General features: G+C 47.2%; 1 protein-coding gene across 6 annotated transcripts in view; it reads right to left on the bottom strand.

Annotated features, from left to right (window-relative positions):
- LOC135898148 (gamma-aminobutyric acid receptor subunit alpha-6-like) overlaps nt 1-17,893 on the bottom strand; it is a 70,277-nt gene that overhangs the window by 39,206 nt on the left and 13,178 nt on the right. The window contains exons 1-2 of one of the 6 annotated variants that reach the window (XM_065426922.2): nt 14,905-15,765; nt 12,270-12,388 (exon numbers count right to left, since the gene is read on the bottom strand). The exons of 1 other annotated variant lie outside the window; for it this stretch is intronic. In XM_065426922.2, the coding sequence (XP_065282994.1) occupies nt 12,270-12,388; nt 14,905-15,156 (371 nt within the window). In that variant the 5' untranslated portion in view covers nt 15,157-15,765. Of the gene's footprint in view, nt 1-12,269; nt 12,389-14,904; nt 15,766-17,893 lie in introns of those variants that run through there. 4 more of the 6 variants (XM_070535416.1, XM_070535418.1, XM_070535417.1 and 1 more) reach the window with 4 other exon arrangements.

Here is a 17,893-nt window from a genome sequence, read left to right as displayed (position 1 = left end):
GAAGGTGCAAGTTGAAATAAGCTAGCGCAAGACAGTGGTAAATGGAGGCGTACTGCAGTGAACACAAACATAGGCTGGTGATGCTGCTGCTGTTGATATTGACGATACTATTTTCTAGAAAGCTTAAACAACTATGAATTAAAACGACTAAGTGCTGAGGTTTTACATGCCAAAAGCCACCATCTGATTATGAGGCACGCCATAGTGGAGGAATTCGGATTAATATTTGAACACCTTCGGTTCTTTAATGTGAATCTAAATCTTAGTACAGGGTGTTAAGAATGGCGAGCTGCGAAACAAGATTGCCACACAGTTACGACAGGGCGACACGACGCGCACCTCTCCCTCTCCGTCGCTGCAGCTGGGAGGCGTTCGAAGAAGCGGCCTTTGCGCTGGAATCCGCCGCCTTCCTCCAGCCCCTTCGACATTGTGACGGAACTAGTTCGGTGTGTGAACAATGATTCCGGAGTTCCCCAACGCGGAGCTGATTTGACACGCATGGACAAGCTGCCGCGGGAACGACGTATTTTTGTGCTTCTCACGCTTTGGCGTGGCACGGAACAACGAGCGACCCTCGAGCGGCACCGATAGTTCCCGGAACGGCACCCCGCCAACGCCGTCGTCGGGCATCAGAGCGCGGTTGCCTTTGTGTACGTAAACTGATCTGCAGAGCAGCGGCGAGTTGGTGATGAGTAAACGAACAGTCGCCGCGTCGTATGACCGGCGGATCGAGTGTATAAAAACTGTGGTTGTGCGAATGCTGAGGACACTTCTCTTGAGCAGTCATGTTAGACTGAGTCACTTCTCTCATGCAGTCATGTTGGACTGATACTCTTTTTCTCAAGCAGTCATGTTAGACTGATTTAATTTCTGTAAATAAACCCTTTTTCCTCGTTCTCGATGAGAAGCAGTTCTTCACTTCATCAACGATCTCAGCGTAAATAAGTTGGACGACGGCATGGGCCAGCTACCTTCGAATTCATGCCGCACTCCAATCTTTGCAAAGGACCACGAGCGATGGGATTGAGCCCCCAATCCTGACAACGGGTGTCATTGCGTTTCGCCCGGCCAGGATCGAACCCGCGTCCTCGATCTCAGTAGAGATAGATAGATAGGTAGATAGATAGATAGATAGATAGATAGATAGATAGATAGATAGATAGATAGATAGATAGATAGATAGATAGATAGATAGATAGATAGATAGATAGATAGATAGATAGATAGATAGATAGATAGATAGATAGATAGATAGATAGATAGATAGATAGAGAGCAAATGATAAATGAAAGGCAGGGAGGCTAATCAGGACTAAGCCCGGTTCACTACCCTAATCTGGTAGAAGGGGAATGGGGAGGGAAATATTAAAAGAAGAGTAAGTCTACTGTGGATATCACCAGCATAGTAAAGTTTCCTGCTTTATATCCATTGACGATGACTCAGTCCGGATAACAGACGGCCGCTCAATCCGGTAGCTTTCAAATATCGCAGCAGCGCTTTTGTAGCCTTTTGTAGCTGCGATATGCGAGATCACGGTCCCAAGGTCTTGTTCTAGGAAAACGGTTTTCTGTTTAATTGACCTAGAGCTGTGCAGAGGTCCTGTCCTTCGTTTTCAAAAAGTTGGGCAGAAGCACCTATGTAGGGCTACGTCTTAGCCTCAGAGATACCGCAGTGGATAAAATTTATTTGTTTACTGCTATTCTGTCTCAACTACAACAGCGTTGCGCCGCAGGCGAAATGGAGCACAGGACGGCACACGTCCTTCGTCATTTTCGTTTGACCCTGTCTTGAGTGGTGCAGTTGAAGGTGCACCGTTACCAACTTCACCAATTCGCAATCCGAATAAATAGATTGGATAGATTTCCTCCTGCGATAGTACTATAGCTCGGCAGAATTAAGTGGACACTTGCACTCAGTGACCGATACCGCTTTCACGATATACACTACCCCCCACTCACACTCATGCGCACTCACACTCACGTTCCTATGCACGGGCGTCTGGTGCTGACTCGCCTTCATATTGGCTTCCACCTGACGCCCTTCGTCACTCACTCGTACTCGCCCTCAGGACGGTGAAATGAGTACGAGTGAGTACGAGCGAGTGTACTCATGTGTGTGCATGCTGACAATATAATAGTTAGTACTATGTTCTATGTGGCACCACTGCTTAATGGATCTTTCATTTCCGCCACGTTGGCCGTGAACATTGCTGGCTAACGCTGCCAGGGCTGGGTCGTGCATGGACGTGTATCGCTAAGTGCTCAGAAACGTGAGGGGGGTGACAACCATCTGTGACTCAATTAGTAGAGCTTCACTCGCGTTATACGGAGGCTGCAGGTTCCGCGCCTATATGTGGCAAATTAGTTCGCAGAGACATTGCTGCAATTCCCTGAAAAATGCAGAGCTGCTAGCTTTTCTTCGATTTTATTTACACAATATGCCACGAGACACATTTACTGCATTAATAAAAATTTCTACGTAACAACAAAATAACAGACGCGCAAACTTATAGCCTAGCATTACGATTACTAGACATTTTCATTTACGGAAGCTACTGTTTCCAGCGCTTTCTTTCTGTTTGCGCCCATAGGCTTCCTGGTTTAGCTGTAACGGAGAAAGACAGAGATAAATAAGGTGAGAAAAGCAGGAAGGTCAACAGAGAGATAGAGATCCCGTTCGCTACCGTGCACTGGGGAAGGGGCAAGAGCAGACAGAAAGATCAAGAAGAAAAGCATACATAGAGACAGAGAGGTAGATAAAAAAATCCCGCACGAAGGAGCGCGAGAGTGTCACAATTGTTCAACTAGGTTCCTGCAGTCAAGCGACCTGACTGCTACGGAAATGCAACACTGATGCAGGAGCCCGGGCCCACGTTCCAAATCTTTCTTCGTCCCATCCTGGACAGTGTATGCCGAAAGTGCTTCGAGCCTGGTCGCGCCCCAGCTGTGATTAGCTATCAAGGCTCTACGGGATTTTCTCGAGGAAAGTGATTGGATGAATTATGTAGACCGTAGAATATGTGCATTTGAAATTTTGTCCATGTTTTGATGACCTGTACTAGGCTTGCGCTGTTCTTGTTTGTGTGTTCTAGCTCCCTTGATTTTCTGCGAAATTTTTAGTGCTTTCATATTTAAGCTATAGACGTGTTATGATTGTGTTGTTGAAATATCCAAACTTTTCTGTGACCAAACTTCCTATATGTCGCAGGAAATAAAGGCGAGAGATAGAGAGAAAGCAAGGAGAAGAAAGGAGGGGAGGTCAACCAGACAAGCGTCCGGTTTGCTACACTACACTGCAATAAGAAGGAAAATTACCATAGGTGCTCAAACCAAACGACAGCGCAGTTACCTTGTCCACAGAAACTGCGCGAACATCTTATATGATCCTACCAATTATTAATAGAAATTTGACAGTTTCGTACGAAGGGCATAGGAAGTATTGCGAAGTATTGCCAATACAAAGTATTGTCATCTACAGCAAGGTTTACCGCTGGCTCAATCGCCTAGCCTCCGCGGAGCCCCTCATCCTGCGACCCATACGACTGGGGATTGCAATCTCCAGGATCAGTCTATTTTTCATTACACCATCCCCGGGATCCGCCCAGTTTACTGTTACATTGTCTTCTAGATCGACCCAGTATACGGTTACACTTTGCTTTTACTTGGCGAGAAACCTACTGGGCAGGTGCGCCACGCCTCCCAGAGGCAAGCAATATTTTAATAACGGAATCATGCACTTAAGAGCGTATACATTCCTTGCAATGGAAATATTCTAATACTATTATTTGTTTGATTGCGTAATTCCTGAAAGAACACATCTGGTCACCGCTCACCGGCAGACATGTAGGAGTAGAACAGATGGCTATATAAGTGAGTTGGTTAAAATACGTGCTCTGTCCTGTGGTTGTTAGAATAACGAACATTCAATGGCCACGACCCGCGAAAGAGCCAATGAAAGCTGTCCCTTCAACGTAAGTCAGTAGACTTCAGCGATTCGGCCAGCTCTGGACTCATTTTACCGCGACAGCAGTTACTTCTCGGATTCTCCCAAGCCCTTCTAAGTTTCTGCATAGCTCTTTAAATCCCGTGCAAACTTCCGCAACTGTTCACCACGATAACAACACAACGAAAAAAAAAAGAAACCAAGAATGAAACCATTAACACGTGTATTATTCAGCTACATTTGCTTTCAGGTGTTTTCTTTCTTTTCATTTCTTCCATGCTTAGATTTTTCCTACATTCCTTAGTCCCTGGACTTCTTTTTTTTCGGCGATCAGAACTGCCGGACCTTCGGTGGCTAATTTTCCCACGGTCTGATCACATGTAAACAATAAGAAACAATGAAGGCACGAGGACAGTGACAATGACGGCGGAACTTTGTTGACTTAACGAAATGAGCGCTGAGGGTGATTGCTGCGCGGACAGCGCCACTGCGAAAAAAACTGCTCCATCAGGCACAAGCTGTCGTACGGCCTTGACGTTACAGCGCAAACAGCTGAGACGATCCACAAAAAGAAAGACACGACACACACTGGCGTTGGAGTTCCGCTGGAGCTCCAGCGTGTGTCGTGTCTTTCTTTTTGTGGATCGTCTCAGGTGTTTGCGCTGTAACGTTAAGTTCAGAATTATGTGCCAACTAGGCCCAAATGAAGTGTTATTGTCATATGGCCTGTTGTCTGAGAAATACACACGAAAACGCCACTGCTCACTGGGTTCTCTGTCGCCCACCGCTACGCGTGCAGTTGCAAACTGCTCCGGGTGCAAATTTCTCGCGTCCAGCTCACTAGGGTAGGTTGCCAGAGCGGCATGAATTCGCTTACCCATGGTACCAGTGGAGAAAGTTCTTTGTTCAAAATATGGTAGTGCTGAGGCGGTTACGAAAGTGACGACGTGGCACAAAAACGATGGTTATAAATTAAGCGGACACAGTAAACCAAGTTTCGAGCTCATGACTGCACACCAAGGAAAAAAGAAAACACGAGAAAGCTAGCTGTCAACCACGACCGCCACCTGGGCTTCATGTCTTCTATTTTTGCGTATTGCCTACACTCCCTTGAACCAGCGCGTTGTGCGTGCTGCGATAATTTCGGAGCTTCAGTTACTTTCCTAAAAGTGATGCGTAGCTAACGTAAATCTTTTCTCCGTGAGAATGCGCGAATGCATTCGAAAGGAGAAGGGGAACCAATGGGCTCTATTTCTTGTTAATCATGGCCACGTAAAGCCAACAGACAATGGAGCCAAGGAAAACATTGGGGAAATTACCTATAGTTGAAATTGGAATGTAGGAAATAATGAAGGAAAGGGAAATGAAAGTGGAGGAAAAGATGACTTGTCGCCGGTGGGGGCCGAACCGACAACTTCCCTATTATGCGTGCGTTGCACTGCTAATTGTGCTACGGCAACGGCTATCGATTCGTCCATTAACTTGGGTATTTATGCTTATTAGATCTAGCCTTAGGTGTATTAGCCAGCGCCACTCAAAGCCATGGTGGGCGCATGTGGAACATCCCCCACCATGGGGGATGTTTTCTCCCGATGGGGTCGCGTAACACGTGATCTTAGGAGAGCAGGCACGTGGCTAATAAACCCTCGCATGCTACCTAATGACATCAAAGCTGTCAGATTCGAGTCTCTCGCAATGAATAAACGAGAGGTGAAGAGGAACCAAGCGGCTCGATTTTTTAAATATGTAGTCTATATAAACATACATTGAAGTTACTTGTGTAAGTATGTGTAAACACACACACACACACACACACACACACACACACACACACACACACACACACACACACACACACACACACACACACACACACACACACACACACACACACACACACACACACGCACGCACGCACGCACGCACGCACGCACGCACGCACGCACGCACGCACGCACGCACGCACAAAAACAAGAAAGAGGAAGAAAATTCTTGAAAATTCTTAATATCCTTATGTTAACTTCGGGTTCGTTTCAACGTTGAGGGTCGCGCGAATGTTTTACTCTCTAAGCAGTGTTTCTTTCGTGTTATCGTTGGCGCTCTGTGTGGAAATGCACTTGGCCGAAAGATTCCAACAAATGCTGTTTTGCTGTTGCTTTCAGCGCAGAAGAGAGAAAGAAAGACAGCAATTCTTCATGCGTGCCTGACATGTGACAGAATACGGCAAGAATTCGGTTTTCCATGTTTGACGTCTTCTGAAAGTCATACGGTCGCCGCCAAGAGTAGGATCTGTCACTTTGAGGTTAGCAATGCTACATCGTGAGCAGTCAGCGCGTCAGTTAACACTTCTTCAAGGCAAGGGGTGTGTCTGCAGTAGAAGTAGAATTTGAATAATTTATAAAAAGGTCGACCCGGGCTTGTGCTTTCTAACCTGCTACTCTGCACCAGGGAAAGGGCAAATGGGAACGAAAGAGTGATGGGACCTAATAAAAAAAAGATATTGGTGCGATGATGCTAGTCGTTGATACATAGCATAGTTAAAGGTCTTGAGCCTAGTCCTGCGTCATGTAAAAATTGTAGCATGACCCGTGCTGTTATTGCAGTATACGTCATCTGGGGCCAAGGGCCCATGTCGTTGACCAGGTTGTTGGTGACATACACGAGAGACTGAGGACGTCTCTCCTGTCAGTGCTCCACCCGCTGGTGCGTTGTTCTCCTTACAATAAACCGTTCCCAAAGCTTGCAGCTGCCTCATCGATGCGTCGAAGTGCGGGCAGTGAAGTCTCCGGTATTTACAGTGACGTCAGCTCAGGAAGGCCATTCGCGTTTCCGCCGCGCAGCATGTTCCGCGGCAAACGAACGCACGCTCTTTGCACGACGTACAACTTGGTAGGAGCGACTCTGCCTTAGACGACCAGCGGGCAAGTCACGGGCACGACGTCGACGGGAACTACCCGCCGCCTGAATGGGTCCACGTGTCAGAGTCGCGGTGCGCACGACGTCGGCGGCGTGAAGCGAGACTTGCGGGCTGGAGCTGCGTGCTCCCGTTTTTCCGCCTCGACGGAGAGCGGTGTTGCACGCACGCGCGCTCTCTCTCGCAGATTGAATCACGGCTCCGGCGCTCTTCGCGTCTGAGAAGACGCTCAGGCCGAGACGAACGCTGAGAAAGAAGCACCGAGCGAGAGAGAGAAAAGTCCCCAGCAAATCAGTCCAGAAATACTCGCCCCACAACGCGCCGCCATTCCTTCGCGTTTTCCTTCGCTAACCGCATGCCGTGGGAAATAGGCGCGGAACAGCGTAACGTCGTCTCCACGGGCGCAGCGCATCTGCGTATGTGCTGTCTGTGTGCGCGTGCGAAGCTTTCGGGAGATGGCTCGCATCGAGAACGGTGAGCGCGAGGCCGCGGGAAGCCCCTCCGTCCGAGTGATCTCAGGAAGGGAGCAGTTATTTTCTAAATGCGGCCGCGAGTGTATCTTCGGCGTACACTCGCTGAAAATTTTGCGATGGGCTGCTGTGTCCATCCCTCCAGGCTGCGCCGCTCTTCACGCCTGTCTGCTTACCCTCCTGCCTCTCCACCCTCTCGATAATAATAAGTCGTGACGAGACGTGCGCGTCTGAAACGCCAGCCATACGTTCTCAAGATCGCCGACGGCTCCGCTTGGGGCGATTTAATGCGCCTCGTCTCCACCCATGTCCGCTTCTGTGCCGAAGAACCAATGTGTTCGAGTGCTGTTATCGGTTCGCGTGTGCTAGCGGGCGCTAATTATTAGCGATTCTAGCCCCCGAAACTCTTAGATGCTTGATTGCTTTTCCTGATGGAAGACATTAAAAAAGCATGTTCCAAAGTTTTATTTAAGTAAGCACCTATGCCACAGAGCAAGTCTCACATATACATCCACAAGAAATCCGTGAGAGAGAGAGAAAGAGAAACGAAAAGGGAAAGGTAGGGAGGGTAACCAAGGACGTGCCCGGTTGGCTACCCTGTACTTGGGAATAGGGAATGGGGAGAGAAGGAGAGAGAATAATAATAATAAAGAGTCAGTCATTCCCAGAGTCAGTCGTAGAGGGATGTCCACTTCTACAAGGGCTCGTACAGTCCAGTAGCCTTCAAGAAATGCAGATGGACTTTTGTGGCCTTTCGCAAAAAAATCCGAGGATTTCTAAGCACTTATGAGTTCCGAATGCGAAAGCATCAATGTCCAGTTGAACGCCGCTGAGCGGTCCCTCGAGTTATGAACTGCTCGCGGGCAAACAAGCGCCTTGAGACGCTTGGCCGACGCCTCCTAGATTGCGCAAGGCCGGTGCACTCCGATCTGTGACGTCATGCTAACTTGCCCGACTCCCATAGAATCCAATAGGGACGCTCTTGAGTAAGCCGCGGTGATTTTTACGTCACCGCTTTGGTCATGCCGGCCTTGGAATTGGAAATCTTGGTCCAAGTAACATGATGTGATAAAGCAGAGTGCACAGGCCAGCTATGTAGGAGACACTGGTTTAGCCCAGTGGGTAACAGACGCTCGGCTTCTGAGCGTGGGTCCTAGGTTCAAAACTCACTACCGCGGACGTTTTAACGCGAAAGCGTTAAGGGCCCCGTGTCTCAGAAACTTCGGTGTCGGCATCAGCGGAGTTGTCCGTGATTGACAATTTCCGTAGTATACACTTCTGTATACGAAGTGTCTATCGACTTCAGGGGTCCCAAAAAACTGGAAGAATGTAAACACTATACTAATCCAGAAAAGGGGAGACGTCAAAGAATTCAAAAAATATAGGCCCATTAGCTTACTCCCAGTAATAAATAAAATATTCACCAAGATAATTTCCAATAGAATAAAGGCAACACTGGAATTTAGTCAGCAAAGGGAACAGGCTGGCGTCAGGAAGAATACAATCAGCCTCTCTATATGGCTTTCATAGATTACGAAAAGGTATTTGGTTCAGTAGAGATACCAGTAGTCATAAAGGCATTACCCAATCAAGGAGTACAGGTCGCCTACCTAGATATTTTGGAAAATATCTACAAAGATTCCACAGCTACTTTAATTCTGCATAAGAAAAGTAGGAAGATACCTATAAAAAAAGGTCAGACAAGGAGACGCAATCTCTCCAATGCTATTCACTGTGTGCTTTGAAGAAGTATTCAAGCTATTAAACTGGGAAGGCTTAGGAGTAAGGATGAACGGCGAATATCTCAGCAACCTTCGGTTTGCAGATGTCATTGTTCTGTTCAGCAACACTGGAGACGACTTACAACAAATGATTGAGGACCTTAACAGAGAGAGTGTAAGAGTGCGTTTGAAGATTAGTATGCAGGAGGCAAAGATAATCATGAATAGCCGGGCAAGGAACGACAGTTCAGGATTTCCAACCAGCCTCTATAGATTGTGAAGGGGTACGTTTACCTAGGTCAATAATTCACAGGGAACCCTGATCATGAGAAGGAAATTCACAGAAGAATAAAAACGGGTTGAAGTGCATATGGCAGACATTGTCAGCTCCTGAATGGAAGCTTACCATTATCATTGAAAAGGAACGTTGACACACTCTGTGCATTTTGCCGGTGCTGACATATGGGGCAAAGACTTAGAGAATGACAAAAGCAGCTTGAAAACAAGTTAAAGACTGCGCAAAGGGTGATGGAACGAATCATGCTAGGCATAACGTTACGAGACAGTAAGAGAGCTGTTTGGATCAGAGAACAAACGGGTATACCCGATAATCCAGTTGAGATTAAGAGAAACAAATGGAGCTGGGCAGATCATGTAATGCGCAGGTTAGATAACCGATGGCCTACCAGGGCCAAAGAATAGGCACCAAGAGAAAGGAAGCGCAGTCGAGGACAGCAGAAAACTAGATAGGGCGATGAAACTAGGGAATTCGCGGGCGCTAGTTGGAATCAGCTGGCGCAGAGCAGGGGTAATTGGTGATCGCAGGGACAAGCCTTCGTCCTGCAGTGCATAGAAAATTGGCTGCTGCTGCTTATTATTATTATTATTATTATTATTATTATTATTATTATTATTATTATTATTATTATTATTATTATTATTATGTGACACCCCTGGCTATATGACATGTGGTATATGCGGGTTATATTGCCACCCCATTCTATCACTAAAGTTTCTCACACCTTGTCTTACATTCTTGACAAAGGTATTTCTGGGAATCTTGAGAATGAGCCCACAAACAAATGTCATGAAACAAATCACCGACAGCACATGCCTTTTATGTTAAATCTTTCAGACTTAAATATTAAAAGTGGGAAACAATAACATAAACCTGAAAATTATCTAACCTTTTTGACACGGCTGTGCACTACCTCCAGGATTGGCCCACGCAACAGGCCGCGTTTCCGTAGCGTTCGCCGCCAGCGTTTACTGGTAAACATTAGAGTTAAATAATCTGCAGTCGCCGAGAAGCGTACTAAGCAGTCAGGGATCGTCTAATGCTGTTTCTCACAAAGGCGAAGCTTAAGCGTCATCCACTTTTTTACTTTCGAATTTATTCAGTTTTCTCATACATTAATTTTTAATAACAATTACCAAGGCAAACTTAGAACTCAGGCAAGGGCTCGCACGGACAAGAAACGCGCGGATAACGTAGGCTCCCGATAGGGAGGGTTACGTGGCGTCGCGGCGATGCCCTCTCATCTCAAGCAACGCCTGGCGCGCGAACGCGGCAGCCTGTGTTCTCTTTCGTCCACTCTGGTGCACGCGCTCACGAGCTCCGTCGAGGCGCGCACTTGACGTGCGTCACAGCCAATGGGAATTTAGGTTCCGTTTCGCTGCTGCAGACGCCGGTGTTTTCGCTGATTGAGCCATTTCATGCTTTTGCATTAAAAAAATGTTACTCACACAAAGGAAACGAAAGTAAGGAGAAAGGCAGGGTGGTCAGTCAGAACAGGAGATCGGCTCTGTTACCATATACTAATGGGCGAGGTAAAGTGGACGTGATAAGAGCAGAAGGAAGTCGAGAAACGCAGACGAGATGCACACGATCCCCGCACATGAACACATTGATGACAACATCCGTATTCTTCAATGTCGTCAGATTGGACTTCCTGAAACGGACAGTGGTATCTTGCGATGGGAAGACGATGGATCCGTCGTAGCCGTTCAGGGTGGCTCAGCCAATAGCTTGAATGTGAACGTGGTCGTTGTATCTGTAGAGTATAAAATGAGCCGAGAGAGCGGTTTAAGGGCAGAAGATGACAGCACAGATGTTTTCTAATTTTTGGTGCTGGAAACTGCCGTTCGGATTGAACACACCAAGGAAGAAGCGATGCTTTAGGTTGCAAATGAGGGTGCCGTCATCATGTTGAATACACAAACCAAAACAAATTGGAGGCTTCATTATACTCAGACAAATTTTAAAAATGCCTTTTACTTATCACTTTGATAGGTGGTGCTAAGTGCGCTTTTCATTATTGGAAAATAGTACACAATACATTGTAACACCGACATCATTGAACATAGGCCACCAAAAGATGTTGCAGGACCATGCGGTGGGTAAAGCTGGACAAACAGGGACGAAAAGCAGGGTGGCTAAGTGATGCATGAATTATCGTCGTAGCCGGATGCTGTTGTCGTTGTCTTGAGGCTCAGTATGTACCTCGCCGGAGCCGCAACTAATGGAGTCACAAGTATCCGGGGTAGCACTAAGTACGAGTTCGATGGATGAAAATAAGATCCTCAACACGATGCACATGGGAGTGAGAAATTTATATGAAAAAGTAACAACTGTCAAAGCTTTCGCATGCGGTAAATGCAGAGTTAAATAAAGCAACTTATGTGAAGTAATGTACTGTACGTAAAGTTATACGCGGCAGATCAACCCCTGCACCTAATGAGAACCTTGTACATGAAAACGAATACGAGAATTCAATTTTGCAGGTATAATAAGGCTTGGCTGAAACAGCATGTATTCTTGGCCTCGGACGCTGGTATTCATGCAGTCGCCTTCTAAACCAAAGCAACCGTTGGACGAAGGTGAAGTGCCCTTATGAACGTGGGGTCGAAATGATATGCTGGCAATATCTCAAGCATCGCAGGGCTCACATAGGCGACCGGAGAGGGATAGAATTACAGCACTCATGCGATTCAGAACATATCGATGGTTGTGTCCACATGTCACTTCAAATGATGTTGCTGGGGAATTGGGTATTGGTGTGCGCATCGCTAGCTGCGAAGCACGCACTGTGGGCTTAGACTTCTCCAGGCGTAGAATTAGCTACCGCACAGAGCTCGGATGGAGTTCGCCCACTCTTAGCGACGTTCATAGACATCACAGGCGTCGGTCCATACAGAGAACCGGTAAAAGAATAGGCTCACAGAGTCGGCCCACCCAGGAAGCAACGTGGCTTTCGGCAGGTCGGACGGTTGCTCGTGGTGGAACGGGACGGAGCGGGCTGCATCCATGACGGTGTAGTTGTGGTAAGGCAAGACGCTTCCTGCGAAATGTCGTCGCAATGGCGTCGGCATGGTTTCGCGAATTATGAAACAGTGCTGGGCAATGGTCCGTAGTGAATGAGGCCTTACGTGCAGAAGTTTTTTTTTTTTTTGAGAAACAAAATGCGTTGTTGCTGCCCGGCGTTGGTGGAGCTTTAGCGCTAAACAACTTGATCATGAATGGTCGCGTCACCGATCTGGTCCTTTCCCAGTGCAATGAAGTTGAATCTGTTCGAAGACGTCGCCAGGCAACCTTTCTTTCTCGATTTACAGGTTCAGATGATATCACGCCGTTGTCACAAGCCCACATCTATGCATAGTGAAACTGACGGAAATATAAGAACGCAGCGGCAACAGAAGCATAAGCGTATCGGAACTACTGATCATTAGCGCACCCTTGACAACAGATACTAAAATGAACTGGCTGTCCTCAAGCAGTTGTTGCAGGGGAGCTATGCTCGTACTCATTACGCAGTAGCTCATTGGTTATGGCGTTCTGATGCTATACCATGTGCCCTAGCTAACGTTAAGCAAGCTGTTCAATGAAAAAAAGAAGAGATTCAAAAACACTGTGCAAGATACAATTATAAGACCTACGGTGTTCTGTTGTCAGCGTTCTGATAACCTAACACAGTAGTTCTAAACATTGTATCTTGCACCATGTTTATTAAATAATTTCCTGTTTTTTTTTGACAGCTTAGCTATATCGTTAACTGGTAACCCTTTAAAAGCACGATGTTGCTTTTTTGATTAGCTTATACATCTGCCTCATTCTGAAGGAAGGGAAATGCAAAAATGCTCGCTCGTGTACCGTGCTTTGGTGTGCCTACATTGAACAACCCAAATGATCAAATTTAATCCGGTAACCACCACTGTACTGTGGCTGTCATTTACCATGTGTTTCTATTGATCCGTTAAACACGAGTAGTTAATAAATCACAATCTGCCTCTGTGTTTATTAGTAGAAACAGCCAGGACATGAGTCCAAAGGCAGAGGCAAGGCTAGGGAACGGTGAGAACGCGGGCAAATTAGGCCAAGCATTAGACCCGTTTGAAGTGGCCATCGTTTTTTTTTCTTTTGAGCGTCACTCTGCCATGGCAAATAAGAGCTTGAATTTGGGCTTCTTATATAGTTTGATAATTAGTGAGGTGCCTTTGAGCATGTAAATTATAAGTGTTAGACAACTAGTCGCTAGAAATGAACTTCGTTTTCTTTTTTTCTTACAACAAATGCTATTCAAATCGGCGAATTAAGCTTTCGTTTATTGAGCGACAAGAATAGGGGAAATGAAGGGATCAGAGTTTTCGTTGGTCAGAACAATATGAAGGCAGAATGAAGCGAAGAAAAACATATATTAAGTGATTTGTCGTTTTGACTAAGATGTAATGATGAAGTAAAGGTAAATGAACGAGGAGGAGAAAAAAAAAAACAACTTCGCAATGCTAGTAGCCGAACCTACAGTAATCCCCATTACGCGTGCGAAGCCCTTACAAATTGAGCTACGGCGACATCTATTAATGAAAGCATTTTTTTTCCCCGCTTGGGTTGCCATTCAGCATAACGTCAGTATGAGACTAAGTACAGGCATGCAGGCTCGTTTCATAGAGATACTGCAATAGTGCTTTATAAAATGTAAGCTCACTCACTCGTAAGTCCATCTTTACAAGACTTCTGGGGTCTCACTGACCCTCAGTATGCCCTAGTTTAACCATTTCTTTCGACACATGAGTTCACTTGTTTGATGGTGTTAAATCGTATCAAACAAAACTTTGAAAGTTAGGTATGGCTCTGAGAGACACTGAATAGTGGACTATAAAATTTGAATCTTGAATCGAAATGGCAATACACGAGCATTCGTGCATCCTGATTTCATCCGAAAGCAGCCTCCGCTGGCGGGGCTTCTAGCGGTCATCTTATGTTCAACCGCAGAACGCTTCCCCTGAGCAAACCTAGCCACTCTTTGATGTTATTGAAAAACTAACTTCCACGGCAGAACATTCCTTCTTAGGGTATTCACTTCATGTCAATAAACAACAATAAAAAACAGGCTGCTACAGTCTTCTTTCATTTATAAAATAGTTTGGACAATAGCAAAAATAAATAAATAATAATTGAGTTTGCATGAGATACCTAAGTGAGTATTAGGAAAATAACCTGTGTGATAGCAGAGTGTTTCTTGATTGTCTAATATACAATTAACCAAATGTTCTCATTCAGCTGTCCGATGGAGGTCCTGTCCAAGCACATCATTTTTACCCCTGCTGTACCAAGCCAAAACACCCAGTTGAGTTCGAAATCATCAGATCTGTGTGTTGTGACAGATATCTGGAAAAGGCAACTACAGAAGGCGAAAGTGTAAGGGTGTAATCGGCGCACGACGTCAGTTACGCTTTTATACGGAACTTCTCCCGCCCATCTTGATGCGCCGTTATAAGTAACGCGAGGAAAGCAACAAGAACGCTCGCAATAGCGAACCAACACCGAGAACGCCAGCGCAGACGTCCAGTACGGTAATACCTGGTCCAGGTGACGAGAAAGCAACAGACAACGGTGGCCAAGGCCGGCGACGACGTCCCAGTGCCACGTCGCAACGGCTGAGGCAGCGGCGTTGGCGTCGAAGCCCGCCGTCCGCGCTGGCCGTGAGGCAAGCGGCGCTCGGCGGCACCGGGACGGGCGACCGACGAAGCTCTTCCAGGGCCGTCGCCGCCACTGCTGGCCGGACTCATGGTGCTGTCCTCCCGGGTCCCGCGACCGACGGCATAGCAGCATCGTGGCGACTCCAGCGGACCGCCCCTGCCCCGTGAGCCGCTACTACCTCCGCGCGCTCATGGTCTGTCCGCCGCCCACGGAGTCGGCACCAAAAGATTCGCGGCCACGCGACGCGGCTCCGGGTCTGGCCAGGCAGCCGCGTACAGGTCCCAACTCCGGCGCGCGCGCGCACAGCCGCCCGCGGCCGAGAAACAGGGTCGACGAAGAGAAAGTTGGCGCCACTTCGCGTCTGAATCGCTGCGCGCGCGCCGTGCGCCGGACGAGCGCGCGAATCTCTCGAGGTAACGGTGAGAGGGTAGAGGTACGTGCGCGCGCTAGTGTGCGGGGGAAGGGGAGGGCTGGCATGCGAGGGGAAAGGTGAAAGGATTGTCGCCGCTGCTCTGTGCCCGTCTTCCTCTCTTCTTGTGCCCTCTCGCCGCCTCTTCTCCCACAAGCTCGCGCGCTCTCATTTACCTTGTTTTTTGCGTCTCTGGCTATTTATGGGATTAGGGAGGAGGGCAGCGCCGCTGCGCGGCACGCGATCCAAGCTCGCGCCTCGGCGTTCCAGTTCTCCTGAATGGGATTCAAACAACGTTGCCGTAATTGGAAGGGCGGCCGGATTAGAGCAGCTGGCCGGATGACGCGACCGGGCAGTGGGATTAACGCGGACAGCTAAAGCTCGGCCCTGCGGCTTGCCTCATCCCACCTTAGCACGGCGCCAAGCGACATGCGGAAGAGGAGTTCAGAGGAGGGGCAAGTGGGGCACACAAAGTGTAAACTGCGCGACACTCTCATTAATGGTGAAACGGTGTTCGCAGACGGGGCAGCATCGAGGATCCGCAACGCTGCGCCACTCGAGTCAAGCTCATTCCACAAGCATTGTTTGGGGAACAAGTGCTCGACACGGGGGTTCACTGCCATTCGCGCGTTCCTATAAGCCGCGAAGCCGTCGCTTGTGTTCGGTGTACTAAGTATTCTATGAAGACCGCAAATGTCAATCGCGGATGTGATTTACATAAACATTCCACAAGAAACTGCATGAAAGAGCGCTTCAGCTCTGTTCGCGCCTCTGCGCCCCATTTTAAAGCTTGACTTCTATATCGTAATTTGATGTAAAAAGTTAGTAAGGAAGGACACACTAAGACCACATCTTCTTTATCCCATGTTACGTCTAGAATAAAAGCGAAACAACGTGACTTCTTCGTTAAAACAGAATAATCTTGCAACATAAAGAGAAAAAGAAGTTCATCCGTGTTTCTTCCGGTATAAAAGACAGCCTTGTGGCGATTTATGGATTTTAATTTTCGTATTAGATCGGTTATGGTATTCGTGTGTTAGTTGGCTTCAGTGTGGCGAAACTGTTTTCCTTGCAATTTGTCTCGCTTTCTCGCCGTGTGCACTTGTGGTTTCGCATTGATTTTAATTTAGCTAGAGCTTTTCTTTTGTTCTTTGCTCACGTAGCTTATATGACATACCCCATTCGCCTTTATCATACATTTTCTTGTATCCTGGTGCATCCAAGCGTAGAGAGGCGGACTGCGTGCCACTGGCTTTCGGCTTACAGTCCAAGGCGTTCGCTCCAAGGCCTACTCCTGGTATTCGTAACCGTTTACTTCTGTTGTACGCTCTTTACTGAAATAGTAGAGATGATTTCCCGCAATGTTGGTCAAACCACTAGATATATCAACCTGGAACACCTAATATATGCTTGAAAACGGGTACTCTTATATAGGGTGTCGTCTCAAATGTCTGTAGATTGCACTGAACACTAGCGACAGAAGGAGATAACATTTTTTGAATGCGAGATATGCAGAGAGGTCAGCCCCTCTCTGGCTTGCTGCTCTATGTGGGGGAAAGCGAGAAATGGAAACAAAACCAGTGCGATAGGCACGCGTGCGTGTAATTTCACATTTATTTCATTTCATTTATAATTGCTCTCAAGGCACGCAGGAATTACAGAGACGAGAGAGCTCAGAAAGACTGCAGTGACTTTAAAGCAACGTTTTCTCGTCCCATTTCTCGCCAAACAAGTTTGCGCACTCTATGTCTGTGGCAGTTGAGTGGATCTGTCGTTTAAACAGCTCGCAAGTGAAAATAACGGCCAAACAAGGGAATAAATATTTTTACGGACCCGTCGTGGTTGCTCAGTGGCTATGGTGTTAGGCTGCTGAGCACGAGGTCACGGGATCGAATCGTGGCCACGGCGGCCGCATTTCGATGGGGGCGAAATGCGAAAACACCCGTGTACTTATTTAGGTGCACGTTAAAGAACCCCAGGTGGTCAAAATTTCCGGAGTCCCCCACTACGGCGTGCCTCATAATCAGAAAGTGGTTTTGGCACGTAAAACCCCATATATTATTATAATATTTTTACGGGCTGAGCGGACGATATCAGTAGGCTACATATCGCACGTAAGAGGTGAATTTAACATCCACAAATGCTCACTGAGGTGCAGAACTAGCACGAATGTCTCAATAAACCCTCTCAACAACCATGTTGTGGTCGGAAAATGCATGACAGTCGCTGAGGGAAAAGAAAGCGACGAATAAAGATAAATACAATGAGGATTACACTTGCAACGCACTTCAAAAAAAGAAAATGTGCGAGCAAGACGAGTTGCCCAATTCCTGATTTTCATTCAGGACCAGGTTTCTGGCCGTAAGAGGCAATATTTGGCGCTTATTTCCCTATTGGTGTCATTCTCAGAACGAGCCGTTTATGCCGTTTATGTCAAGGTCCTGACGTGACATTTTTCGA

This window comes from Dermacentor albipictus, chromosome 3, assembly GCF_038994185.2.
Source record: "Dermacentor albipictus isolate Rhodes 1998 colony chromosome 3, USDA_Dalb.pri_finalv2, whole genome shotgun sequence".
Lineage (NCBI taxonomy): Eukaryota > Metazoa > Arthropoda > Arachnida > Ixodida > Ixodidae > Dermacentor > Dermacentor albipictus.
The sequence above is the reverse complement of the archived record's forward strand: the minus strand, read 5'-3'. Positions and strand labels throughout refer to the sequence as shown.